The 15,049-nt window shown below is 30.1% G+C and overlaps 1 protein-coding gene across 1 annotated transcript; it reads right to left on the bottom strand.

Moving 5' to 3' along the window:
• Positions 1-3,555: 3,555 nt before the first annotated feature.
• On the bottom strand, positions 3,556-6,510 carry LOC107887097 (glycine-rich RNA-binding protein 4, mitochondrial). The gene is made up of 5 exons (XM_016811235.2): positions 6,305-6,510; positions 5,533-5,686; positions 5,376-5,444; positions 5,109-5,215; positions 3,556-4,234 (listed from the first exon to the last, which is right to left on the bottom strand). The coding sequence occupies exons 2-5, from the start codon at positions 5,675-5,677 to the stop codon at positions 3,761-3,763; spliced, it is 795 nt and encodes a 264-aa protein (XP_016666724.1). The 5' UTR covers positions 5,678-5,686; positions 6,305-6,510; the 3' UTR covers positions 3,556-3,760.
• Between the last annotated feature and the right edge of the window lie 8,539 nt (positions 6,511-15,049).

Consider the following 15,049-nt stretch of genomic DNA (forward strand, 5'->3'; position numbering starts at 1 on the left):
TAAGATAGTTTGGTATGAATTTATATGTATGATTTGTATGTATGATTTGCTAATTATCTATGTATGTTATGATATTTTATTGTTGTTATAATTTGAATTATGATAATACCACTGAGTATTTCCAATACTCAGCGTACAGTTGTTTCCCGTGAGAAGGTTAGGTAAAGTTGAAGTTCAATCAAGCATCCGAGTCAATCCCGACCTCAGATCAATTTTGGTGATGCATCTATCTTTTAGAAATGTGGCATGTACTAGGTTTGGTGTTTGCCACTTGTAAATGTTTTATATTTTGAATGTTAATGTGGTGCATAATTCTTAAGAGGTAATGAAATGAATGAATAAGAATTTGCTAAGTTTGAAAGGTTTGATGAATGTTATTTGATCAAGATTTATAAGTAAATGTTTTGGGCATGAATTAGGTGTGTTTAGTATGTGAAAATAACTTTAAAATTGTCAAAAATCATGTTTTCACACGGCCAAGTCACATGGGCGTGTGCCCAGGCCGTATGCAAAAATCAGAATTGGCCACAGGTTAGTTCCACGGCCGTGTGAAAAAATCATATCTGCCCACGGGCTGGCCCCATGGCCATGTTCCAGGCTACACGGGCATGTCTTAGGCCACACGGGCATGTGCCCCTATCTTCAAGGAAAAATTTCTAATGTTGTCAATTTAGTCCGAATCACTTCTAAAACACATATTGGGCCCCGTAGGCCTATATTAAGGACTTTAAGATGAAATTTGATAGGAATTGATCTAGAATGTAAAGTTTATGACTCGGTTTTATTTAAATATTAGTGTATAAGTTCGGTAATGCCTCGTAGCCCTATTCCGGTAACGGCTTGGGGTTAGGAGGTGTTACACAGAACATCATTACATGATTTAAATAACTTTATTGAATTGATGCAATATCCTAGCTAAACAAAATTAAGCTACCATTATTAATGAAAAAGCTTTAAAGCAAATTGCAAACATGTTGAATAGGAAGAACAACAATAAAGATTAAAGAAGAAAACACTCAGAATAATTTCAGCAATCCTCTGGATTTGATCGTGATGGCTTCCTACGATCTTTGTAGTTGCTCCTTCGCAAGATGCTCCTCAAGGTAGCCAGTCAAGAGAGAATTTTATTAAGGAATTGCTAACTAAATAAAGGGGGAAATAGAAGGTTTATAAATGAGAGGTTAGTGAATGATGAGACGAAATGAAGGATAAATGTTAAGTGAGGGATAATTAAGGGATGATTTGATGAGTGAAATGAAGGTTCTATTTATACTTGAAGGATGATTCATAGGTTTACTAAAAATAGCATCAATGATCCCTTAGTTTTCTCTCACCCTTGGCCGACCATAATTTGTGGAGAGGGGAAGTTGTTGGTTGCTTGATTCATGCTTGATTGCATGTATGAATCAAGCAAGGGGTGGGCGGTTTCTTGGGCAAAGTTAGTATGCTGATTTTCAATTGTTTTCCAAGTGTGGGGACCTCTAATTAATTATCCCAAAAGCTGCTCTCTCTTTTTTGTTGCTCAAGTACCCTTGCCGAATTGGGCTTCTCTTCCCCTTGTTGGGACGGTTTTGTGACCCATTAAGTTGTCAGACTTGTCCATCATGGGATACCATTTTTAATCAGGTCAACGTAACATCTTCATGACCCAAATTGCTTGCTTTTGTCGTCCAACTAGGTTAGAATAGCTCATGTCCATGCAAAAAATTATAATGAGCTTCTCATTATATCAACTTCATGGTCCCACTGCATAATTAAATATAGCACATTAATATGTAATGTGAAATAATTAATTTATGCACAAATTTGCATATTTTATTAAATCGTGTATGTTGTCATAATATGAACCAAATTCACCCAATTAATTATCAAATACTCGAGATTAACATTATTTATTAAATAAAAAGGTGCCAAAAATAACTATAAAAACTCTAAATAAGTTAGAGTTTACAACAAGCTTATGTTTTTAGAAATCATTTAGATGAAAATTTTCCTACTATAAAATTTAGACTCTATCATAAACCATTTGATATAAGTTTTATTGAATGGGATTTTGTTCAAGAAATAACTGTTCAAAATTTTTCTTTTCATTTATTAAAAGATTTACAGCATCCATTAAATCTATGTTATTACGTATGGTATATGAAGATGATTTCTTTTAGTACTTTCATCTTGAAATCAGTAACCTTAATGGTATAACTGAAAGAAAAATTTTATCAACCATATCAAATTTGGACTTTCAAAAATGCTCGGAGGAAGCAACCTATCTGTAGCTACAAAAGAGAAAGAACACTTGACAAAATATATTGACAAGTGTTATAATAATTTTTTTTATTACCAAATCCAAGGAAGAATAGATTTAATGGCCAAAGCCCAATATATACCTCAACAAGATTTTATTGCTTTTGGACTGATGGTCGAAGAATACTGGCATACGATGCTGGAGCTAGATATTGCAGGATGATAAAAATAAAGAATTCATTCAACTATTAAAAAAGATAGCTAAAATGGAGATTGATTGTTTTCCTTCCCACATAATTGAAGACATTAAAAATACATGGGAAAGTTGGAAGTCACTAAGATTATCAATTGATTCATTAAAATTAGATGAAATTGAAGCAATGAATATGGACAATATCCAAGAAGGATAGCATAGATAGAGGAAGCTAACCAAGAAAAAAGACAAAAAAGGAAGTTTCATGGAAGAAGCCTAAAAAAGGCATTCAAGTTTTACCTAAAAATTTGACTCAAAGTTCTCCTTCAAGTTACTTCTCAAAGTTTTTCTTTTCTCTCCTTTGTAAAATCTTTCCTTTACTACTAGTTTACCCCTCCGTCGTCCTCCCTATAATTGGTATAATAAACAAAAGTTTGATGATACAATTGCATTTACGAAAGTGGTTGACTAAGTATTGAGTAGATTTTTATGCAAAAAGTTCACTGTTATATTTTATAGAATAATTTATGTAGATCAGAACATAGAGGCTTGTGGTGTATTTATTCAAGTGAATTATGAATTGTATGCGTAGGAAATTTTATTTTTGTTTAATATTAGTGATAATTAGAATTTCTTTCATTGATGTGGATTAAATAGCTTAAAATTTGGTCCATCTTTTTCAATCATAAAAAATCCACTAAAAAAGAATTTCCAAAGCAGTCAAAAACTTATATGACTACAATTTTATTTAACCTGTATAATATGGATAAAAAAAAATATGATGATATATAATATAAAGTTTAATTTGTTGTAGCAATTAAATAATGTATCATGAATAACTCCGAATTCTAGTTATATAACCAAATGCAAGTTTTGTATCATATATTAGTTAGCAAAGATGTGTTTTGCACTAACAAGAACATATATTTATGTACAAATGAATTTCAAGAAATTCCATTTATGTGCATATAAACACAACTATCAAACTAGATATTTATTTGAAATGGACAATTATCTATTTGAATAACAATCACATTAGAGAAGCAACTGATGCATGTAATTTGTAGATTGAAAAATGAAACAAAAATAGTCACAACCTACTAATTGAATTATAGACATAATTACGATAAAATAATAAGCCAAATGACTTTAGGCACTTCAATTTTGAATATTCAGTTTTCTCTATGAGAAACACTCAAAAAGGTTTTACAGCCACTAGAGGCGCATGAATCACTAAAACATAACAATTAGTTAAGAGAGTGTGTTTGACAACTTAAACCAAAACAATCCAACTATTATCCCTAAATCAAATTGAAATGAGTTATTTCATACCCTTTTGGACAAGTCACCATTCCTGTCCTCCTCCTCATCCTGGAAGTTGTCACTCGGTGGATCGTTTAGGCCAAAACCTGCAGTTTCCTCTTTGTAGCTATCTTCAGCACTACCGAGTTGATCGCCACCACCAAATCCCACATTTTCACCACCAGCTGCAAAACCATCATTGCCACTGCCGCCACCAGCAACTTCGGAACTCCCATTGTCGTAATTGGTGGATTGACCAAAGTTACTTCCATAGCCAACACCACTACCAGTGCCATAGTTATCCCCATCATAGCTTCCTTGGCCTCCATAATTACCACTGTTACCGTATCCAATGTTACCACCACCACCACCATAGCCACCACCTCCATAGTTACCACCCCCGTAGCCACCACCACCACCATAGCTGCCAGCACCTCCAAAGTTACGACGAGGTCTGTCATTTGCATAGTCTACTCTTACTTGACGGCCATGGAGAATCTGCAACAAGAATTCAGACAGACAAAACCAGACAGATTAACTCCCAAAAAAAAAAAAAAAACCCATGCAATGATATCTATAGTTAAACATACATGTTCAAATTAAGGCCTAAATAACTTAATTTTCAAGTAAAGAAAAATGTTCATAAGTTGAGAAGTGGTAAATTTAATGTGAAACTTGTACTGAAATGGGATAAAGCAAAGGAATGGAATGGACCTGATCTGATAGAAAAAGATTTGAGAATTTTTATGTTACTTGCATATGTGAAAGTGAACCAAATAAGATAGCAAGGGCACGCTAGTTTGCCATGTTACTCTGACTATTCATTTTTATTGAAGTACCCGTGTTTGGCACCCATGTTTGACACATGCTTGGACAAAGAGATGGGGATAATAATTCTTCAAGGGCCCTCCAAATACATGAAGATCTTAGAAAAAAATTGAATGTATCTACATCCGGCACATACCATGTCCAACACACCCAGACCAAGTAACATAGATTTAACATATAGATAAAATTTAGATGCAATAAATCTGAATCTATAAGTCTGCACAAGAGGTATATCTCCATCCTATCTGAAAGAAGACTAGAAGCACTTTGCCAGCACAATGCAAAAACATTCACGGACCTTCCACGACCATGAAAAGAACAAAAGAACAATTTGAAAATGCAACTAATTTCGATTCATTTTACCGTTTACGTTTAGGTAATGAATTAATGCACTCCAACCAATTTCATAGCTATTGAATAGATGCTTGATACAATCAGCTTCTTCATTGTAAAACAAATCAGGATTCTATAGGGTTTATTGAAACATCAGGCAACTCTGTCGATGTTACAAGTAATACCCACAAAAACTGAATACTTATATCACCTGTCCATCCAAAGCCTGTAGTGCACTGGAAGCATCCTCGGTGCTGGTGTAAGTGATAAATCCAAATCCTCTCGACCTTCCTGTTTCTCGATCCACAATAACTCTTGCTACAGTATAAAATTTAATCAGCACACACTACATATAGAAAACCAATATGACAGTTCGTTTAATATGTAGAGAAGAAGGTTCAAGCATTTCAAGACTTCCCAATTCATCTTCATTATGAACTTGCAAATTGAATTCAGGAATTCGTTTGCAGTAGCATACCTTCAACAACTTCACCGTATTTGCTAAATGCTTCTTTTAGACTTTGGTCATCCGTTTGGAATGAGATACCTGCAAGAAAGAAATTACAAGAAACCCTATGAAAATGGGGATGGGAAAATGGTTTGATATTAAAGTGGAAAGCAAAGTTTAAGCGCACCTCCTACAAAAAGTTTCGAGCTCGGGGCACTGGACATGCTTCTGAAAACTTGAAAGAGGCCTGGTCTTGACTCGGACAACCGAGCATTGAGCTGCATACTTGCAGTCTGCTTAAGTATACCCCCGATTTTACTTAAGAAAGCCATCGCTACAACCTAACAGAACAAAAAACAATTGAAGTTTAGATTAAACCAACGAAATTGATAGAAGAATTAAATTGTGGTATAACAATGGATTTAATAACAAAACAAAGACAAATAACTTCACAAATAAAATCCGCAATATTTAAAGAAAGAAAGTGCAGAAAAAAGGCCTTTCTTCAACAATCAGTCTTATGTTTATTTATGACTTCTGAACTCAAAAACAGAGCAACCCATTTACAAGATATAAAGTTTACTAACCATTGTGCTTTAGACTTTAAAACCCAACCTCCAAAAAGACCCAAATTTTGATTTTTATAAAAATAAACTCTTTTTATTTCTTGCAAGCTTAAATGCCAAAAAAAAAAACTCCATTCTCAATCATCCCTAGAAACCCTAACTTTCACTGATCTTAACTCAAGCAACTAAAACAAAAACAAAGGAAGCAAATCATTACATGTTAATATGAAAACCTAAACAATAATCTGGTACTATAAGAAAGTAGAAAACAAAAATAAAAGATGATTCTAACTATACTGTAACCAAACGAAACCCTTTGAAAAGAAAAGAAATGAACAGCCAAAAGAGCAGATCAAAAATAAAAAATAAGTTTAGTGGTTTTATGAAGCTTACCCTTTTGTTTATGGGACTCAGAGATTGGTTCTCTTGTATTCCTTTGAATTTATTATTCTTCGCAATGGTAAAACCCTGGAGGTTTATGTAAACGGTGCGGCGCCAGGAACCAGATGTTTGCCCTCAAATTTTTTATACGTGGGAATCTTTTATTGGAATGTGTTTTCCACTTTTGCTACACATAGTAATTTTTGGTCAAACTTTGCTATCAGTCTTTCTATTGATTTAATCCCTATATTTTTTTAACTTTGTAACTCAAAAAGGGAAAATGAAACCGCCAATTCAAAATTTGATATTCTATCTTATATGGTAATTTTTTTATAAAAATAAGATAAATTATTTATTTATATAATTTAAACATAAATTTATATATTAAAAATAAAAATATCACACTTATATTATACAGTCATTCTAAGTATATTTTGTTTAAGTTCAATTAAATGAGTAATAAAATATTAATAATAAAATGAAGATTTGTCCTAAAAAAACATAGGTGGCATTGGTAAATATATAAAAAAAAGACTTATTTTAATTGAATTGATATCTACAATAATATATAGAGTTTTACATATAATATAAATCAGGCATATTCAAACCCGAAAATTTATCTTACATACGAGAACTTTTATAAAAAAAACATATTCACTCGTTAAAAATAAATTTAATCGCTAATTCTAATAATTTCGAGTTTAATTCAATCTGATTTGAACACTTATATATATATATTGGTTGAAGCCAAATTAATATATATTCCTAGTTTCCTCATATGAATGGGATTTTTAATTTTTATTTAGGTGGTATTAAATTAGTGGAAGACAAATGTAACTTTTTTATACCCCACAAATGAAATCAAGCACAGCAACAATGCAAAATTAAGCAAAAAAGTCGTCATATTAAAAAAAATTAATATATAAATTTATGAATGTGGCATAAATTTAAAAATTTATTATTAACACGTAGAGATCAGTTTCATACAAAAACGAGTTAAAAAGGGTTAATAACAACCAAATAGATATCAGTTTCATACAACAAAACATGTTGAGTAAAGTAGCGCTGGGCAAAAAAAAAAATAAAACTAAAACAAAAATTTTTTATTTAATTTATAATTAATTTTACTATTTCGTTGTTTCTCGATGAAGTATGATCTGTATTTACTTGAGAATACATTTTGATATCTACATAATTTTAAAAAAAATTACATAAATTTAAACACTTTCAAGAGGTGCTATCGGATCACCTCTTAATTGATTGTTTTAATAAGAGGTTTGTTTTACAAAAATGATGGTCAACAAAATCCAGAAAATGGATTTGGGAGTTGGTTACACACGAGAAAGGATTAGCACATTCGTTACACCTAAAATTTGTACCTAATTGATTACTTGATGTCTTAGTGTCGAAAATTAAAAATTTGAAGAGAATTTAAAATGTGATCCATTTGTATTAAGATATTTTCATAAAAAAAGGCTTTATTCTGAATTAATCGAGAAGAAGGATCATGTTTCATGAGTTAGGACACGACGCTTTAGTTTTCGAAAACCAAAATAATCGCCGTTTTAATTGTTACTTAAATTTTGTTTTTTTGTTATTTTAAATAGGGCATTCGATTATTTCGGTTTTAGAAAGAGATCATAATTCGTAAGTTAGGAGCATGACTCCTCTAATCCCAAAAATAATGAACATTGCCTCAATTTTGATTAGTTCCCATATGTTGAGTAAAAACAAATATAATATTTAACGCGATATGCTATTAACTTATTTAAGTAATGTGATAGAATCCTTAGCAAAAATAAAATTACTATACAAGTTCAAATACTAAAATATAACCATTAAAATGATAGTAGTGATAGCAATAATAATTCACCATGCATAATATAACCATAATAATAATAGTAATAGCATTGATCAATAGCGATAAGGATAATAATAATTCCTTATATAATAAAACAAGTAAGGTAACTCGAAAAAAAAAAGAAAAAAAAAGAAATGATGCATAATAGAATAAATATAAATAGCGTGAAAATACCGAAAGCGATAAAAGAAATAATAAAATAATAAATATAATAGGTCAATTTTAGTCTGGGCCCGAAAAAATAATAACTGAAGTCAAAGGATACAATCGGTCGAAAACAAGCTAAAAAATGCCGAATTGAAAGACAATCATTAAATTATGGCCAAATCAAAAAGATGGAGAAAGTCAAGGGGTTATCAAAATTTGTTGACTTGATAAAAGGCTAAAAATAGAAAGATATTATTTTTATTTTATTTTATTTTATTTTATTATTAAATTAGTTAGGCTATTTTTAATAAACCCCATGTATATAAACAGGAGTATTTTGTTCTTTGAAAGAAAAACGAATTACTTTTGGGAGGACTTTTGGTATTCCTACTTCAATTTGGAATTTAATTATTCTCTCTTTTCCTATTTTTCATTGGAATTGAATTATTTTTTTTTCTCTTTCAATTACGTGGGAATTTTGTCCATTTCATTTCAATTTATTTTTTTTTCTAAATTCCTCTGATTGTTTTTAGCCTTTCTGTTTTTATTTGTTTTGCAATTAAGGTTTCATTATTTTTAACTTTGGCCTTAAAATTTGTTTTGACTACATTTTGGTCTTCCTTGAAGCTGTGTGTTTTGGAGGGTGACAATTATTTCCCTTTTGGTCCCTCCTTGTTATTCACACGTTCAAATTGGTCCATTTTTTTTATTTCTGATTTACCCTAGAATTTTACTTTAAGGTTCGATTTAATCCTTTTTTATTTTTGCTATTTTATTATCAAATTAACTAATTTAATATATTATTCCTATTATTTTTATGTTTCTATTTATATTTATTTTATTATTCTAATACTATTATTATTTATCTAATTTTTATTTATCTATTTATATTTCTACTATTATTATATTTCTATTTATTATATTTTTATTTCTATTTGTATACTAATATTATTTTCATTATTACTTTTTTCTTATATATGTTTTTTACTCTTGTTATTAACATTTTATTTATTTATTTATTTTACATTTTTTGTTATTATCTATTTTAACTTTTTATATAACGCTTATTTCAATTTTATACATTATTTACTTTAATATTTTCATATATTATGTATTTCAAACTTTTTTACACATTATATTTTGAATTGTTTACATAAAATTTTTAAAGAGTTTTATACATTATTTTATCTTGAATAGATACTAATTTTTTTTTAAATTATTTTATATACTTTAGAACGCTTTTATAACATCCATTTTAAATCCATTTTATGTATTATTTGCTTAGAATTGTTTTATATTTTATTTTAGATTTTCTTACTTTGTATTTATTTGTTATTTGTGATTTATTATTATAACATTTGTTTATGAATTATTACTTTGTGTTGTACATTATTATTTCATCGCATTTTATTCGTTTAAAGGGTCGTGTTTTAATAGCATTTAATTTGTAAAATCATTTTATTCAAAAGTTTTCAAAATAAGGCAATACTCGGTATTTGGCATCTTCGAGAAGATTGTGCCCTAACTTACTGGGTTCCAATTTTCCTCGTTGAATCTAGGTAACCGGGTACCCTTTTTCAATCAAAACGTATAAGTTTCAAATAAAAGCTTATTCTCAGGAATTCGAGGTGTTGTGTCCTAACTCACTGGATATGATATTTTGTATCCCGAGATAAGGATTTCTAAAAAATAAGAAAATATTTGGTGTTTTAAAATTCGAGAAATCGTGCTGGGTTTCGATTTTTCGTTCAACCGAATAACTGAATATCCTTTTAAAATTTCATCCATGTTCTCTTAAATTAAAACTAGGCAATATTTTGTGTTTCAAAATTCGAGAAATCGTGCCCAATCGTGCTGGGTTTCGACTTACCGTTTGACTAGATAGCCAAATATCCTTTTGAAATTTCAAATGCATGAGTTTTGGAAATTATAAGATGATCTTGTATCGAGGGTTTGAAATGTTGTGTCCTATCGTGTCGGATATGATATTTTATTCCTTCTAAGCGAGAGAATCTCAATATCCAATTCAAGTTGTCCAAACATTTTAAAGGAATTGTATTTTAAAATCTTTTTTCAAATTTTCAACATTAGGACGTTAATTGATCAATACGGTACCAATTTTGGGCGTTGCGAGGGTGCTAATCCTTCCTCGCGCGTAACTAACTCCCGAATCCGTTTTCTAGTTTTTCGTAGACCAAAAATGTTGTTTTAATAAACCGAAATGCTTTATTAAAATGATCGATCACAAGGTGACCTGATCACACCTAAACAAAAAGGATTGGTGGCTACTCCATTTTCGTTTTAAAGTTGACCTCCGTTTTTCAAAATAAAAATGGTTTCGACAATAAGAATAAATATAAAAAAAGGCAAATAATAGTGGCAATAATAGTAAAGGGATAAAATGCATAAATAAATAAAAAGGAAATATAAAATATAATTTTAAATATATATAGAAAGGTAAAGAAATAATAAATAAATAAATGAATAAATAAATAAATATAAAGAAGACAATTTATAAAAGACTGAAAAATAAAGGACTAAATCGTAATTTAAATGAAATTAAAAGGATAAATAGGGATAAAATAAAAATAAGGACTAAATTGTAACGTGAGAAAAGTAATAGGGGTTAAATGAAAATTATCCCAAACTCAGGACACGCGTCATTCCCCAGAAGGGCGGCGCTGAGTCAAGGGACCAATTTGTAAGTAAATTAAAATTACAGAGGAGAAATAAATTAAGTAAAAGAGAATAGGACCAAATTGAAACAGGTCATAAAAGCGGAAGGACCAAAGGCGCAAATAAACCCTCCCCTAAAAAACACATGGATCCTAGGGGGATCCGGGTCGGCCTCAAAATGACATCGTTTTGGGTGTCTGTTTCCCAAAAAAGCCTAAGGACCAAAATGAGAATGAAATAAAATTAAGTGGCTAAATTAAAAAATAGAACAGGACTAAATTGAAACAGGCTGCAAAAGCAGAAGGACTGGGGTCTCAAATAGACCCTAGTCGCGAAAACATGCCGATCCTAAGGCAGGTCGGGTCGATTTTCGAGTCGTGATTCAAAACGACGTCGTTTTGGGGCTATTGAAGCCAGCCTTAAACGACGCCGTTTAACCTTGCCTATATAAGCTAATTATTTTTTTTAAAATCATTATGATTAGTTTTAAAAAAAAATTGAGAGCCTCCCTTTTTCTCTCTTGGTGGTTTCTGAGTCCGACCACTGGTCTGGCGACCTTTCACGACGGCCACCGATCATCGGCGACCGACGGATTCCCAGTGGCCAGACAATGCAAAAAAACCCTTTTTTTTGGCCCTTCGGCTCCTAGAACCCAAATCTGAGGTCTATTTTCTTGAAAACTCGTCAAAAGTCACAAATAAAACAATTTTTTTTTGGTTTTAAGGTTTTAAAAAGCGTTTTGTCTTAAAAATGGGTCACCTTTCATCGGTGGTGACAACCTCAGCCACTCATGGTGGTAGACCATGAAAGGTCAGGTAAGCTTTTTCTGTTTTTTTATTTTATTATTATTATTATATATATAAAAAGATTCAAAAAAATAAATAAAAGAAAAAATTACTTTTAGATTTTTGTATTCTGTTTTGTTTTCTTTTTTGATTGCCTTCTTTGTAAAAAATTAAATTGTGATTGTTGTGGCTTTTATAGCCTATTTACAACATTGTTTATTATTTTTGTTTTTTTTTTCTTTATTGTTTGCTTTTGCTGTTTATGCACTTGTATTTGTCCTTTTTTCTCTTTTCTTGCAAGTGGCGAAGTCAATAGATAGGAGAGGCAGACCTTTTGCCATTTTGGTGAAATGGCGGCAGAAAGGGCAGATCTTGGGATGAGGATCCTTAAACGGTGTGCCTGTGAAGGGAGGAGCGGTGCAGGGGGCATTAGGGTTTCTGTTTAGTTTTTAGTGTCATTGGCTTTAGGGCTTCTTCATTTGGGCCATATTGGGCAACATTTATTGTAAATGGACTCTCCTTTATTGGACTTTGTTATTTATTTTTTGGTTTTGTTTATCTAATTTCTGTTTGGGCCTTTTATTTGTTTGTAATTCAGGCCCGGACAAAATTGGGCTATTACACGCAGTATTTTCCTAGTATTTATACAGGTGGCGCCATTCTGCATAGCTCTACCAAAAAATTATTTTTTTATCCCGATTGTTGACATGGCATGTTGATGGGGTCAAACACTTTCACTCCACCATCTTTTAGTGTAGATTTTAGGTTATTAGCGTATTTTATTTTAAAAAATGTCATTTACGTAAGTAATTAATTTTTTTCTGGTTAGTTTTATAAAAAAAACCCCCAAAATGTAATATTTAAACTTGTTTTGTTATGAATATCTTATTAAGTGGATGTCCATCATGATCAGGATAAAGTTTTGATATACTTTAAATTCTAATAGTTATTAGAATTAGATCTCTACTTCTTTTATACTTTTTATGCCTATAAATAGAGACTTTGATGAAGCATTGTAAATCACCCCTTTGATTAATAAAGTACATTCTCTATTAATTTCATATTTTCTTTGTTCTTTGTTCTCCCCATCTCTCTTTATTTTATAACACGTTATCAGCACGATGATTCTCTATTTTTTTCAAAATCTTTCGAAGTCGTCCCACAAATCAAATTTTTTTTCACCTTAAACTTTCACCCTTACAACTTCATCTTCGGGATGTTGAAAGATTCAATCTCAGATTGGATTATGGTTCTTATTTCCGATCTTTGATTTATTGTACAAGCATGGGTAAAGTATAGATTTGGTCAGAAACTTTTATGTTTCGACCATATGTTCTTTTTTAATTAAGGTATGACTACTATTAATTTTTATTTGATATAAAGTTCACATTCTGATGGTATTTGATTTTTGCCTTTCTGGGTTAATTTTTTTATGTAAAAGACATAATTATTAATTAGATATGTTTACTATTAATATTGTATGTTTTCTCTATTATTATTTTTTGGTAAATTATTCTTTTTGATTTTTTTTAAATTAAGTTATATTATGCATAATATTTAGATGTTTTAATTATTAAATTCTTGTTATTAAATATTCTTGAAATTTTAAATATGGTGGAAAGTGTTATTAACCTACCATTGTTGATTAAAGGGAAGTTTGATAGGATCTATTTAGTCTTATTAACTTGCTAATATTGAATGATTGTATGATATCTTTTAAATTGAATTTATAAATATCTTATAAAAGCAACATAAGATTTTATAATATATATGTGATATTGAAATTTGGTACAATGTGTATCGAATAATTTTCAAGCATCGTACACGAAAAAATGTTATTACGAAAACAAAGTTATTTTACTACTTATAATGGTGCTTGTGATAATAGTAAATGTGATGACAATGATGTTAAAGATTTTCAGATATATTCTACTATGTTTTATTTATTATATCATATTTATTATAATTGGAGACTAATCATGACAATATGAATAAATATATTTTGATTTGAAATCTCACGCATGTTTTCAATGGTGATTATAAAATAAAGAATTTATTAGGATGTTTATAAGTCCATCCTACTAGATTTGTTGCATTCCCTAAAATAAATGTAAACATAAAGAAAATAAAAGATATACTCATGGATCACTAAAAGTGGGAATACAGTAATAAATAAGAGAATAATGAAAGTTCTCAAGATAACTTTTCAAAGGGTAAAGATAACTTATGTTATCAATGTGATATGAAAGATAATTGGCCACATATGTGGCGCATGCCCAAATATTTTGATTCTGTTAATATTCTTTGAGGAATGATATGAAAATGTAGTAATGAATTCTATCATTACAGATAGAAAATATTTATCTTATTTGATATTGAAACAAACAAATATTATTCCAATATTCGATAGTACAAAATTAGTTGAAAGCTCCAAAAGAGCTAATATATCACTATCTAAAAAGCACAAAATTTGTGATGGTTAATACATTACTTTTAAAAGTTATTTGTAATGGATCTTGTATTAAAATTGTAAATGAGGAAAATATTATATTTCACATGAATAAAAAAGGGGATTGGGCTATTAATTTATATTTATTTTATAATCTTTGTGATATTATTTTGTTATCATCCCTATTAAAGGGTTGAAAGAAAAATATTTGACTGTAAAATATCTACTCATGAGCAATAGAATATGATATTTCTATCTAAAGCTTATTATGGTTGGATTCACCTAAAGTTGCAAGTTTTTTAAAAAAACTGTGAGTATAACTCTACAGTATTTAGAATGAGTTCTCAATTAAAATTACGGGGTAAAATATTACTGATGAGAACTTGCAAGAGAGAAAACTTATGTATGAAAAGTCATTGGTTATGTACCTGTTGTGCTCCTGGAAAATAAGATCCACTCTCAAAGTTTGCTATTAAAAGATTTTTGGGCATTTGAAGATTTTGGCATATTTCCTAAAACGAATACTGTATATAATTATTTGGAAATTATATTTATTGACTTGGTGGCATTGGACTTCACATTGATTTAGAAATTTCCAGTAGTAAATGTCACAATAGTACTTATATGTGGATACAAATTAAAAGGAATGATAATAAAATTATCAATTTGTTACAATTTAGTACAATTGAAACACATGTTAAAGTAAACTAGAAGTTTACTAATACAAATGCATTTACTACTTGGCGTGACCAATTAGACCACCCCGGACCGAATATGATGCGAAAATTAATTGAGAATTCATATAGACATCCATTAAAGAACCAGAAATTTTTTAATTT

This window comes from Gossypium hirsutum, chromosome A03 (assembly GCF_007990345.1).
Source record: "Gossypium hirsutum isolate 1008001.06 chromosome A03, Gossypium_hirsutum_v2.1, whole genome shotgun sequence".
Classification (NCBI taxonomy): Eukaryota; Viridiplantae; Streptophyta; class Magnoliopsida; order Malvales; family Malvaceae; genus Gossypium; species Gossypium hirsutum.

What these genes read in the sequence shown, in the direction of transcription:
- LOC107887097 (XM_016811235.2), bottom strand. Translation starts at nt 5,677, where the DNA reads ATGGCTTTCTTAAGTAAAATCGGGGGTATACTTAAGCAGACTGCAAGT. An exon ending in CTCGAAACTTTTTGTAGGAG is followed by an intron (nt 5,445 to 5,532) that starts GTGCGCTTAAAC and finishes TCTTTCTTGCAG; the next exon opens with GTATCTCATTCCAAACGGAT. An exon ending in TACAGGCTTTGGATGGACAG is followed by an intron (nt 4,235 to 5,108) that starts GTGATATAAGTA and finishes TTCTTGTTGCAG; the next exon opens with ATTCTCCATGGCCGTCAAGT.